This window comes from Bipolaris maydis (genome assembly GCF_028858645.1).
Source record: "Bipolaris maydis strain C4 unplaced genomic scaffold PSV08scaffold_5, whole genome shotgun sequence".
Taxonomy (NCBI): Eukaryota; Fungi; Ascomycota; class Dothideomycetes; order Pleosporales; family Pleosporaceae; genus Bipolaris; species Bipolaris maydis.
Window position 1 is genome coordinate 1114411 of NW_027093861.1, and position 12353 is coordinate 1126763.

The following is a 12353-nucleotide window of genomic DNA, read 5'->3' on the forward strand; positions in this document are numbered from 1 at the left end:
TTTCCCTAGCCACGGTTGATCCGTTTGTCTTTTGTGTTCTTGAGACTTGTTCTCCTTGACTTCACTTTTTTGCGACTGCTCAAGATGGAGTCCACTCAAGATGCCGCCGCTGCGCCAAACGCCTATGTCCGCGCCACAGAGACGGCCAAATATGTTCGCTCCCAACTACCCGAGACGCTCCAAAACCCAAAGGTAGCCATTGTGTGCGGTTCGGGCCTAGGTGGACTTGCCGACACAATCGAGCCAGAGCCCAAGGTCGAGTTGGCGTATGGCACAATTCCAAACTTTCCCAAAAGCACAGGTGTGTACAAGGCGTGACTCTCACACTTCATGATGCGGGGTGCTGACGAGTACATAGTTCAGGGCCATGCGGGCAAGTTTGTCTTTGGTCAGATCGGGCCTCAGAAAACACCAGTCGCACTTTTGGTTGGACGCGCACAGTAGGTCACTACAGGAGAAGAAGAGCATTTGAACAAATTTGATATTGATATTGATAGTTTCTACGAAGGACACTCGATGGACTTGGTCACATTCGCTACCCGCGTGTGCAAGGTGCTTGGTGTCGAAACCATGATTGGTATGGAACATGCCAGGCGAGAGCTAGAATCATCAGCTAATGATGGTATGCAGTCACAAACGCAGCTGGTGGTCTCAACCAGACTTACCGCGTGGGAGACATTGTGTGTCTAAACGACGTGCGTAAGTCGTTGCAAAGCTCAAGACTCACCCTAACACTATTCAGCATCTCAACATGGCTGGGCTCGTTGGATTCCACCCGCTGCGTGGCCCCAACATTGATGAATTTGGTGTACGATTTCCACCACTATCAGATGCCTACGACCTCGATTTGAGGAGAAGAACACACAAAGCTTGGACCAAGCTGGGCCTTGACCAGCAACAGAGACGTCTACACGAAGGTGTATATGCATTCGTTGCAGGACCAACGTATGTTCTCAAAATATTCTTACTTGACATGTCAAGAGCGGGCATGAGCTAATTCATCCAGTTACGAGACCCGTGCCGAGTGCCGGATGCTGAGCATGTTAGGGGCTGATGTCGTTGGTATGTCGACTGTGCCAGAGATCATCGTCGCCAGACATGCAGGAATGCGTATCCTTGCATTCAGTCTAGTCACAAATGTTGCCGTCCTCGAAGCAGGCTCTTGTGGAAACGATGCCACAATTCAGAACATGAATAGGGCGCAGCTAACCGAACACCTGAGCCAAGGCAAGGCAAACCATGAAGAGGTACTGGAGGCTGGACGGGAGGCAGCCAAGGACATGCAGGCTTTGGTCAAGCAGATCCTTTCCGACCTGGACGAGGAATAGAAGCGCTTCTCAGAGAAGATTCCATGGGACAGAGGAGGTAGATCTAAGCTAGAAAATATCAAGCCCGAGAAAAGTGGTCTCGAACCCCCCGAGAACAGAACCAGATCGACGGTTGTCACGTGAAGTTTCATCCACGTGCTCAAGGCTTTACAATTTTGCCCTTGTTCCGCTTTGCTTTGAGGGCCTTGTAGTGGGCTTTCTTTCCGCTCGACTTGGTTGCCTGGATGTCTTGGTATTTTCGGTTGAAGCGGCCACTGTCTTGCTCCTGAGCAATGACTTCTTCGAGCATGGTCTGCTTGCGGTCCTTGTTCTTGAGACGGCTGCTGTAGAACTCGGTGGCACCTTCAATAATGGTGCCGACTTGGGAGAAAGCAGGAACATCGCTCTTGGAGTTGTCCTTTTTGTAGTGGCGCTTGGGATCGAGGACGCTACGCATCTTGAGGAGTTGCAAATCTCGACGCAACTCTGGAGTCAGGTCGGTCTTGGGCATGTTGAACCATTGTGAGCCAGCAGTTGCTTTCTTCTCCTAAAAAGCCGTTAGCATTTTGTAGCTGACAAACTTGAATGCAAAAAGCGTGTAGAGAATAGATGCCTCAGTGTAACTATGAACTAATGGTGCCTCAGTAGCGCAGGAAGGCAACCAAGACGGCGCCCAAATCTGCTCAGCAAAAACATTTGGGATAGATATCATCAAAGGCGTGGGGGTGCGACTGGGGTTTGGCATACCTCTTGCTTCTGCTTCTTGATCTGCAGCGGGTCCTCGATCTTCTTGATGCCGTTAGCCAAGGCCTTTTGGTTCTTGTCGACAAGCTTTGAGTGATCTAGACGAGTAATGTTGCCATGAGTCTTTTCATAAGTATCGGCGATGTGGCCGGGCGTCAGGTTGGGAAGCTTGAATGGTGCTGCGGCCCTAGCTGCAGGCTGCGCAGCCTTTGCACGCATGCGCTCAGCGGCCTCGTTGAGCAGCTCTCGAATCTGCTCATCAGAGAGATCCTCGTCCGAGTCGTCGACGAGCGGCTGGTGCGTTGGCAGCTCCATGCTGGCGGTGACGGGGAGAGGATGGAAAATTTGGAGATGAACTTTTTGAAAAGGTCGAGCGCACGAGCCATGTCGGCCAAGCTAAGCTGACACCCGGTGGACAAAAACATAGGTACTCCACACGGGCTACCCGACTAAAATCAATAACGCGCTAGAAACTTCATAACCCTCATGCTCTATATTACTACTATAATATAATAATACTATCATTTTTTACGCATATCTTCTTTAAAAAATCTAGAAATACTATTTATAACTAGAATACAGTAAAAAAATCATAATAAAAAGTACTAAATATTTGTAAGGGGTTGTGTCACGGTGCGGGTCCGTACACTCCAAACGAGCTTAAGTATCAGCTACGCAGATAACAACGGAGCTTTGTTGTCTTGTGCCTGCCTTTTTGGCAGCGTGGTAGGCGCGTGTAGCTGCGTGCTCGGCTCCGCTAGGAGCCCTCCCTGACACCTAAGTGGTTTCCCAACTATCCATCGTCATACTTAGGGAGTGAATCCTTCTGCTTGTTGCTTATAACAGCGACCTATAATTAAATAGATAGAATTAAGCTAAAAGGTAATCGCTGTAAAGGGAGTAATTAAAGAAGGTGCCTATCTACGTACGAAAGATTATGGCAATATATACTACGAACTAGTCACGTGATACTACACCACAATACTTAAGAACCTATTCTACTATCTATACGTAGCTCTTTAAGCTACGTCTTATAATCTATCTTTATACCTACTATCCTCTCTAATCTAACAAGCCGTACTCTAACACCTACTATTCTTTTCGAAGATAATTAATCTAATACGCTATATCGTAAATAGAGAGACAAAAGTCAAGTGATATCTAATATTACGTGAGATATCTGTGATTCTAAGTGTTACAAGTAATAAGAAGGATTCTCTCCTTGACGCAGGACGACGAGGGTTAGAGGCCAACTACGTCTACGTCAGAAGGTAATAAATGTAACGGCTGAGCTACCGACACGACCGATATCCGAACAGGGTCCGAACTAGTTTCTCTTAGGGATTAGTGGGAACTGCAAAGATATAAAAGCCCGCCGTCTACGATAGCTTATCCGGTAGTTTTTCGATATCCTTTCGTACAAGGCCTATAGGTGTTGAATTGAATCTTGGATTACTTGTGTCCCACGCACTCCCATATGCCTCTGAAGTGACCCTACGTCCGAAACAGATCCGATTCATCTTGCCTGCGCCGTTACAATAAACACCGCAGGGCTATAGTCACGTGATATATGTGCTCCCGCTAAGAGCCCTACTCCTAGAGCACGGGTAGCCTTAGGAGAATTATGCTCCCACTGCTCCTATAGGAAAGGGAGAATAGGGAGCACTAGGACAGAAGCAATAAGGATATAAGGATAGATAGATTTTATTATTTACTCTCGTTGTGGTTAACTCAAATTGTACTTTCTTACTAGTTACTTTACTTAATAAGATTGCTACTTATCAGTCTATAGCAATATAGATTAAGTTTGTTAAACCTTTTATTACTTTCTATCTAAAGCATACCACTCTACTGTCTCGCTAGACAACTTCACGGAACACTAGCGTAAAGCTCACCGGCCATAGTGTGGGACCTAGTAAGAGAAGTATAGATCCAAACCCCGTGTAACAACTAGCTGGTTATAGCAACTAAAACTGAAACTAGAGCTCTATAGTACAGGCCCTTGGACCCTAGCGTTTTGAGCTATTAAATTTTTATGCTGCAGCTTCGTATTAGACCCTATATATTATGATAGGATAGATAGTTCACGTTGTCCCCTCTCTCTATATATATGCCGACATTCGAACTATTGCCTGTCTCCTCAGTCTATCCTCAACGCCAACAATGAAGTTACTATTGTGTCTTCTCGCTCTACTCTCTGCAACAAGCGCCCAGGAACATGGAGGTTGTACACGCGTGACGCTTTGCTCAGGCGGTGTAAGTATCCCTTCTATTCTAGAGTAAAACGCTGATTGATTGATTGATTGATCGATCGATTACTACAGTTCTGTAAAATTGGTGCCAGCGACTCCTGCAGTTTTGCAACAGAAGAAGCCGATTATCAGCCATGTTCTGGTGAATTTGGGGTTTGTTATGGAGGACTTTGCGTAAGCCGAGTGTTTAACTTGATCGGAAGCTATGTGTTTATCTGACATACCGTCTATAGTATGGTTGTAGTGATATTTCGAACTGTGAATCTTGCGATGTCCGGTGTTGTCGCAACTAGTCTTAGCTATGTGCTGCATTGCGAAAGCGTGTGGATAATAACTTCGATAGAGCGCCACTCAAGGTGGATAAAAGCCACAACATTGAACCTCATATCATCAGATTTCACTCTAACATATCGTCTCACTATGTTAAGAGCCATCGCATTGCAGAGTGCCTAGAGCGGGATAATACTTAATAATTATCGAGGCCGCTTATAATCGCTACATAGCTTGGAGTAGAGTAATAGTCGTCGTTTGTTACTTATAATCATATCCTTAATCCCTAATAGGGGTGTTGAATTCGACCTTAATGCTAGATTTCTTCGTAGCTTTATAGACTTAAGGGCTAGAAGAAGAATAAAAGTTAGAAAAATTATTAGGTTAAAGTCTCTATTTTTTTTTAACTAGATAGATTAATTTTAGATAGAAGTAGTAGAAACCGCAGAATCCGGGTTTAGAACTAAACGTAAGGATTGTTAGGTAGGGCTTCTAGTAGAGCTGAGCACGTAGCTACACGCGCCTACTACGCTGCTAAAAAGTAGGCGCAAGACAATAAAGCTCCGTTATTGTCTACGTAGCTAATACTTAAGCTTACGTTCGTTTGGAATTGAACGGACCCGTAATATAATAAGAATTATATTTACGCTAGTAAATAGGTATCTATTACGATCTAAGGCCAGCTGCTTATAAGTAATTAGTTTGGAGGATCTAAAGGATAAGCTGCGCCTCAATCCTTTAACCGTGCTATAGTCACGTAACTAATCATACACGATTAGATGCATCTAGCTAATTAGGGCGCGATCGTTAACGATCACTTTATTAATCATATACGATCACTTAGTTAGCTAATTAGAACTATACCTTCTACCTAGTTGTCTACGATTACTTTCTCCTCAGTATATAGCATAGGCATTAAGCCCTTATAGCTTAATATATTTAACCTAAGTTTTAAGTGTAAGTAAAATGTAGAGAGTTATTCTACTTGCGCGTTACTGTCCTATATTTGCACCCTGCCGCTCTATCTGCAAAGACTAACTAATAAGAAGCTTAACACTAGAAGTCTTATATTACTTCCACTCGAGCTATACTCTTAATAATTCTATAAGTCGACCGAGATTCCATTGAGGAGCTATCTAAAGAGTGTTTAGCCCGTTACAGTATGCTAGTGGAAGGCCCTAATAGTACTCAGACGAGGATACAATGTAGAATTACAGGAAGGTAAAAAAACAACGATAGAGACACGACCAACTTTTAAGTCTAAAGACCTTTCAGACTTGAATAATACACTCATTTTATGCATCGAGCACACGCACAGATGGAGTTGCACAACGCTCCTCGACAATACTACCGCTAAAGTCTATCTCTCCGCGACGGATATTAGATGAGTCAGCATTAACACAATCATGGTATACTTAGTGGTGGCTTCTTAAGCACACAGGCTCTTATAGTATCGCCGGCTCTAGCTATCGCCTGAGAATAGAGATTCGGCTTCACCGGCAACATAGCAATATCTGATTCAGTCTTCGATAACGTCTTTGTAAAACTATATCAGCACTAGCATTTGGGCTGCAAGTTAGCGCGTAGTGTGTCTTGTGCTGTGCTAAGGGTCTAGAAGAAAAAAGTGTTCTATTATGTAAGGGACTGCGTTCTAGAGAGCAATTACGAGGTATATAAGAGGTTGTATTTATGTACTTATTAGAGAAGAGGTATACCAAAGTGTCTAAGCGCGCTGCCTAAGCGCTTCTCAGGCGGTGAGCAGAGTCCAGGCGCTCTAAATAACGCCCGGATTCCATGCTTATCTGAACATTATTCAGAGGGCGCGCGTAGATTAAACCGAAATCTTATCGAGGAGCTACCAGGCGTTCAGCCCGTTACATATTACATCATGCGCCCCAGCACGTAGGGATTGACGTTGATAATCGTCGCGGGGCGAAGATAGTAGTAGTAGTAACGTGACTACTAATGGCATCCCGCCAAAACTGGGCCTCCGAGAGGCTACTGGGGCAATGGAGGACAAGAACTAAGTTAATAGGTATTAGAATGAGTTGGATTTTAACATTATACTCATTATCTTTTTCACACTCTTACAAGTTCCTCTCTTAGATAGATCAGAATTTAGTTAACTTGTATAAGTCTTTCCTACTAAGACTATCCTAATGATCGCGCGGACTATCGCCCAAGTCTGCTCGCTCTAACCCAGGCCGAGACCAGAGAAGTATAGTCTAACTCTATGTAACATCTAGTCTCTTACAGAATTGTAACCGCTGAGCTACCGACACGACCCATATCCGAGAAGAATCCGAACTAGTGTCAGAACCTAGCTTCCTTTGATTCCTCGTGGGCCATCTAAGGCTACTCTAGTCCCTTCTGGCCCGTCTTAGTCATATCTGACTTCTCAAAATAGATATGAGCACTGAGAACACTACCTTAGCTCGGTAGCTGTTCATCTACGTGAAATACAGACGGTTCACCTTGCATTGCCATTATTACCCTCTACCCGTGCCTAATTCAGCCTTAACGTCTCACAACTAGGCCACTATCGGACTTAGCGGGAACTACTAGGATAAAAGCCTAACCACCTGTGATAGCTTATTCTGTAGTTTTCGATATCCTTTCGTACACGTTCTATAGGTGTTTAATCAGATTCTTGAATTTCTTGTGTCCCACACACTCCCATATACCTCTAAGTGACCCTACCTCCGAACCGAATCTGACTCTTCTTGCCTATGCCGTTACAAGAATTAATTTCCAAGATGAAGCTTTGTTCTTTAAGTTTACGCTTCTACCAAATTATAGTTCAACTACACGAATACAATAAGCTTACTCTATGTTATGCATAGACATGTATACTAAACCGGGCATTAGAACTCTGCAAACCCTTTTTAAAGAGGGCTATTTAATATTGAGAAAGGTGGTTGTATCTCTGTCTTCACAGCTACAGAGATATCTAAACATTTCTATTCTCTATCTTCTCTCGCTCTGCATCATGAGGCTCAATCCTTATTATTCATTGTTCTCTCTACTTTATAGCATCAATCCAGCATCCGCTAAGAGTTACTTAGGTATTCTATCACCTTATTTTTATGTAATCTGTCACTAGAAACTGTTGTGGTGTGGGTGTTCAGGGTTTCACAGGGGTGCCACTCAACTTTTGTGAAAACTCGACCCCTAGTCATAAGGCGCGCATGTTATGTGTATGTAACCATATCAAGTCATGGCCCTAACTATATCTAATAAGATACAGTGTACACCGGCCGCCCTGTCGTGGCCACCGGGTGCTAAGTATCCCACCCCTTATGACTAAAGTACCAACCCTGGAATGCTCAATCAACAATACATTTATGTACACGATATCAAAAATGTAGAGTGGTGTACGAGTGGTGAGACACACGGGTATAAAGCGTGTGCTGTTGCTCCATACGGGGGACCGGTAGTTCATTAAGGTTAAAGAATACTTGCGTTGGAAGTTAAACTCGGTCAGATTGAATTCTTTCCGGAAAGCGGTTCTATACATACCTTCGCAAGGAGCATACCTTTCGTTTCTTGTGACTCTATAGAAAGAAACTCGTCAGGAGCGTGCGGGAGAGCAGTTTTTATATATTGGAATGGAAGATACTTGCGGCCTGGCTAAGCATTAGGCTTATGTGGGCTTAATAGAATTGTAGAAAGTCGTAGCAACAAGCAGAGTAATATCGAGCGTAAGAGGTGTAGGTGTACGCTATGACCTCTTTCTGGACGTGTTAGTTGTGCATTTTGCTCTAATGTATCTGCATAGCGAGCTCGTTAGCCACCTTCTGCGACACGTTATTCCCGTCTCTGGATAGGCGTTGCAGCCAAGTAGGTTTTACAGCGACAGCCGACTTGTTGTGGCCATGGCCGCGCTTAGGCAACCCCAGGTGTCGCTGCGCTGACGATGTTGAGAGCGTCATCTCATATATCCCAACGCCTGTATCTGTGTGCTACTTATGCTTGCAGCAGTGACGGCGCACAAAGTAGTTATAGCTTACTCGGGTCCTTTTACAGCGCAACGCGGTAGCCATAGCAATAGATGCAGCTCTTGCGCGACTTCTGCGACTACAGCAGCTTCACATACTTACGTAAACGCCCCCAATCGATTCCTTCAAAGTCGTCCATCAGGTTCGTGTCCAGCACGTCTTGTCAGATCTCATTATCTAGGGCTGCTGCCGAAAAGGTGTTTGGGCACACGGCCGCGGAATGGCTAGATATCATGAAAGGCGTCATAAGACAACATGACTTAATGGAAAGTCAATTAGCTGGTCGAAAACATGTGATCCTTCTCCCGCAACAGCCCAGGCAGCGAGGCCTGTTTGCCATGACGTTGGCAGCGAGGCCCCGGGCTATTCCGGTGCGTGTAGCGGGCTGGACAGGGCCGAGGTCCTTGCTGGCTGAAAGACTTTGAGCGATGCGCGGGTCTGTGTCTTTGTACCTGCATTTTCTAGCGGGCTCCGTCCTGTCCCGAACATGTGTAGCACCGAGGCACATGGCATGCGTGATTTGTGGCTGGGAGCAGCAGGATACCCGCCTGCCTGGCGAAACCAGGGCTGTCGCGGACTTGATGCCATCTGCCCTAGAAAGCACTAGGCGTGACGGCCTTTACATTTAGCTGAGGCGCGTCCCATGCTCCGCCCGGTACCCCGCCGCTAAAGGCCCGTGCTCCACCCCCACCTGCGCGAGACCAACGGAACCAGTGCATAGTCCAGTGCTCACCCTACATCAAGCCACCATCCTGCCTCTTCTTCTCTTCTCCCCTCTCCCTGACTCTTCAATTGCTTCCTATCCAACTCGCCCCTCCACACAGCACCCTTCTCTCTTCATCAAATCACATCAAAAATGGTCAAGGCCGTAGTCGCTGGAGCTTCCGGAGGCATCGGACAGGTACGAGCCCGCGAGCACCCAAAGGGTCCATAGACCCCCGTTGCAGCACCTGCTAACCAATGTGAAATAGCCCCTCTCTCTGCTCCTCAAGAACAACCCGCACGTCACCGAGCTCGCCCTCTACGATGTTGTAAACACTCCAGGTGTTGCTGCTGACCTGTCTCACATCTCGACCCCCGCAGTATGAGGTGCTCGCCCCGCATTTATATAAACACACTAAAGTTGTTTAGGTTGTAAAAGGATACCTGCCCAAGGACGATGGTCTGAAGGGCGCCCTCACCGGTGCTGACATTGTTGTCATCCCCGCTGGTATTCCTCGTGAGTTGGATATGCTCGACGGCTCGGCGAGCAAACACTGACAAAGACTCAGGCAAGCCTGGCATGACGCGCGATGATCTGTTCAAGATCAATGCCGGCATTGTCAAGGGCCTCATCGAGGGCATTGTCCAATTCTGCCCCAAGGCTTTCGTCCTCATCATCTCCAACCCCGTCAACTCGACAGTCCCCATCGCTGCCGAGGTTCTCAAGAAGGCTAATGTCTTCGACCCCAAGAAGCTCTTCGGTGTCACCACCCTAGACGTCGTTCGTGCCGAGACATTCGTCGCCGAGATTATTGGCGAGAAGAACCCCGGAAACCTCAACATTCCCGTCATTGGTGGCCACTCTGGCGAGACCATTGTCCCGCTCTTCAGCCACGCTAAGCCAAGCGTGAACATTCCAGCAGACAAGATGGAGGCTCTTGTCAAGCGTGTTCAATTCGGTGGTGATGAGGTCGTCCAGGCAAAGGATGGTGCTGGTTCAGCCACCCTTTCCATGGCCTACGCCGGATATCGGTACGTTTCGTATGGCTCTACTTTGACATGACACAGCCTGACCACAGACAGATTCGCCGAAAAGGTCATCAAGGCCGCCAAGGGCGAGAAGGGCATTGTCGAGCCGAGCTACGTCTACCTCCCCGGTGTCGCGGGTGGTGACGCGATTGCTAAGGCTACTGGAACCGAGTTCTTCTCTGTACCAATTGAGCTTGGTGTAAGTAACTCGACAAGGGCTTGGCGTCTTTTCATGTCCTGCGACTTTACTAATTTCTTCCAATAGCCCAGTGGTGCAGAGAAGGCCATCGACGTCGTCAGCAGTGCGAACGACCACGAGAAGACTCTCCTCAAGGCCTGCTACGAAGGCCTAGGTGGCAACATCAGCAAGGGTGTTCAGTTCGTCCAGAGCCCTCCTTCTTAGTGAGCAGACCATATTCCAGTATTGATCGAGTATGAAGCTGATGAAATCGTACAGAGGAACTATAGACCTCCATGATGTATGAAGCGAGACGAAGCCAGCTGAAGACATGTATTGGCATACCCATGAGCCAATGCCACTGTGAGCAGAAGAATGAATAAATTTATGAACACCACAAAGACCCCCTTGCATGATTCCGAGACGCATTACTGCTTTTGTGATGAACATGTTCTGATCAAAATAGAGTATGTCCCGCACGTTACGCCTCAAGAAGAACCCTAGTTGTTCAACATGCCATGCGGGCTTGCAATCCTTGTTGGAATGTGTCCGTAGCCAATGAGTATACTTTTGTTCGGCCGATTACCTATTAGAGAGCCGTCAATGGATGTCCACAGAGGACCAGTGCCATAGGCGGAGAATAAAAACTGAAAAGAAAGGGTGCGTCGCAGTATTCTTGAACCTTTCAATCAGCAGGGCTTTGGAGAACAACTGGAGAAGCAATCACCTATGCGAGCTCGCATAAAATCATGACTGACCAGACGAAATCAGGGTTAACCATGGTTTGGGATATAGATACTTGCGCTCAGCCACGTATGTATATAGCCGCGCACTTACACCCCATTCGCCTCCACTACTCATCAAGCATAGCTATCGCCCATATCGACAAGCCTAACCAAATTCAGAATGCGTTTGCTTTTCCTGGACCTCACCCTGGAGCTGAGGCTCATGATCTACGAACACTTATCCATCACCACAGAGCAGCTAGTACTCGAAAACGCCCTCAACGAGTACCGTCGCACGTCGACCATTCGGCTAGTCGCAAAATTTGCACCCGTCGAGATCTTGAGGACCTGTCGATTGATCTACCAAGAGGTACATCCATATGTCAACAGACTTGTGGAGAGATGCCAACGCCTACAATTCATTGTCGGCTTATCATAATAAGAGCCTTTCGTGATATAGTCTGCTTCGCAGAGACTGGAGACATAGGAAAGGCCTTTATAAAATTCATTCAAAAGACTTGTTCAGCTACACATCTATCCTTGGAGTAATGCCAGCACCAAAGGCGTTTCAGTTTGCCGCCATCATATCGTATGGTGTCGACGGAATATGCAAACAAACTCCGACACTTTATTGAGCGGGCCACCAAGTATGTAAACCACGTGCTCAATAGGTGCAAACTGGAGATTGCCATCAAGTTACCAGAAGAAGTCGAAATTTTGGGAGTAGAAACAATATTTCCACTGAGGAGGGATTCGCTATGGGGAGAAGGGCATCACAGGCAAAAAACTTGCTTATATGCTAGGGTGGAAGGGTGAACTGGATGCCAAGAAAAAGATCCAGTACGACATGCTGATAAGGAACTGGAGTGTTTGGTTACACCATACTCGTCAAGAAGGTGCGAAGGCACTCGATGATATAGAATGGCAAGCGGGCTGGAAGGAATTGAAGTTTGGGAGAATTACGTAGAGGCAGAAGCGGTGTTGCGCGCAATGATAGAGGAGGCTCGCAGGCTATCACGTCGTCCTGGGTGGAGCTTGCCAATGTTGCAAAAACGCAGTGTAGGTTCGAGACATGTCGTTAGGAAAGAGGACAGAAACCTTTGTATTTTGTGTTCCAGATTTTGATTCTAGCATTGTATGGGTAGATT

The 12353-nt window shown here is 46.5% G+C and overlaps 4 protein-coding genes across 4 annotated transcripts; 3 read left to right on the forward strand and 1 right to left on the reverse strand.

The window, feature by feature from the left end:
- Positions 1–84: 84 nt before the first annotated feature.
- On the forward strand, positions 85–1328 carry PSV08DRAFT_178034 (nucleoside phosphorylase domain-containing protein; the record flags this gene model as incomplete). Its single annotated transcript, XM_014226714.2, has 6 exons — positions 85–301; positions 359–440; positions 498–577; positions 631–695; positions 743–945; positions 1007–1328. The coding sequence occupies 6 exons, from the start codon at positions 85–87 to the stop codon at positions 1326–1328; spliced, it is 969 nt and encodes a 322-aa protein (XP_014082189.1).
- Positions 1329–1397: 69 nt separating this feature from the next.
- PSV08DRAFT_36824 (Fcf2 pre-rRNA processing-domain-containing protein) lies at positions 1398–2373 on the reverse strand. Its single transcript, XM_014226713.2, has 2 exons — positions 2055–2373; positions 1398–1854 (listed from the first exon to the last, which is right to left on the reverse strand). Exons 1-2 carry the CDS (start codon positions 2364–2366, stop codon positions 1468–1470), a joined length of 699 nt encoding a protein of 232 aa, XP_014082188.1. The 5' UTR covers positions 2367–2373; the 3' UTR covers positions 1398–1467.
- A 6980-nt stretch (positions 2374–9353) lies between these two features.
- PSV08DRAFT_220758 (lactate/malate dehydrogenase) lies at positions 9354–10879 on the forward strand. Its single transcript, XM_066092163.1, has 7 exons — positions 9354–9472; positions 9543–9653; positions 9703–9790; positions 9843–10305; positions 10357–10501; positions 10568–10704; positions 10760–10879. Coding segments are annotated over exons 1-7 (990 nt in total). The 5' UTR covers positions 9354–9427; the 3' UTR covers positions 10761–10879.
- Positions 10880–11911: 1032 nt separating this feature from the next.
- PSV08DRAFT_36840 (uncharacterized protein) lies at positions 11912–12240 on the forward strand. The gene has a single exon (XM_066093138.1). The coding sequence runs from the start codon at positions 12002–12004 to the stop codon at positions 12170–12172; it is 171 nt and encodes a 56-aa protein (XP_065949329.1). The 5' UTR covers positions 11912–12001; the 3' UTR covers positions 12173–12240.
- The last annotated feature ends 113 nt before the right edge of the window (positions 12241–12353 follow it).

Bases quoted from the DNA above. Each gene is read 5' to 3' on its own strand.
- PSV08DRAFT_36824 (XM_014226713.2), bottom strand. From the start codon at position 2,366: ATGGAGCTGCCAACGCACCAGCCGCTCGTCGACGACTCGGACGAGGAT. The intron at 1,855-2,054 runs GTATGCCAAACC...ACGGCTTTTTAG, and splicing joins TCAAGAAGCAGAAGCAAGAG to GAGAAGAAAGCAACTGCTGG.
- PSV08DRAFT_220758 (XM_066092163.1), top strand. From the start codon at position 9,428: ATGGTCAAGGCCGTAGTCGCTGGAGCTTCCGGAGGCATCGGACAG. The intron at 9,473-9,542 runs GTACGAGCCCGC...AATGTGAAATAG, and splicing joins CTTCCGGAGGCATCGGACAG to CCCCTCTCTCTGCTCCTCAA. The intron at 9,654-9,702 runs GTATGAGGTGCT...AAAGTTGTTTAG, and splicing joins CTCACATCTCGACCCCCGCA to GTTGTAAAAGGATACCTGCC.
- PSV08DRAFT_36840 (XM_066093138.1), top strand. From the start codon at position 12,002: ATGCTAGGGTGGAAGGGTGAACTGGATGCCAAGAAAAAGATCCAGTAC.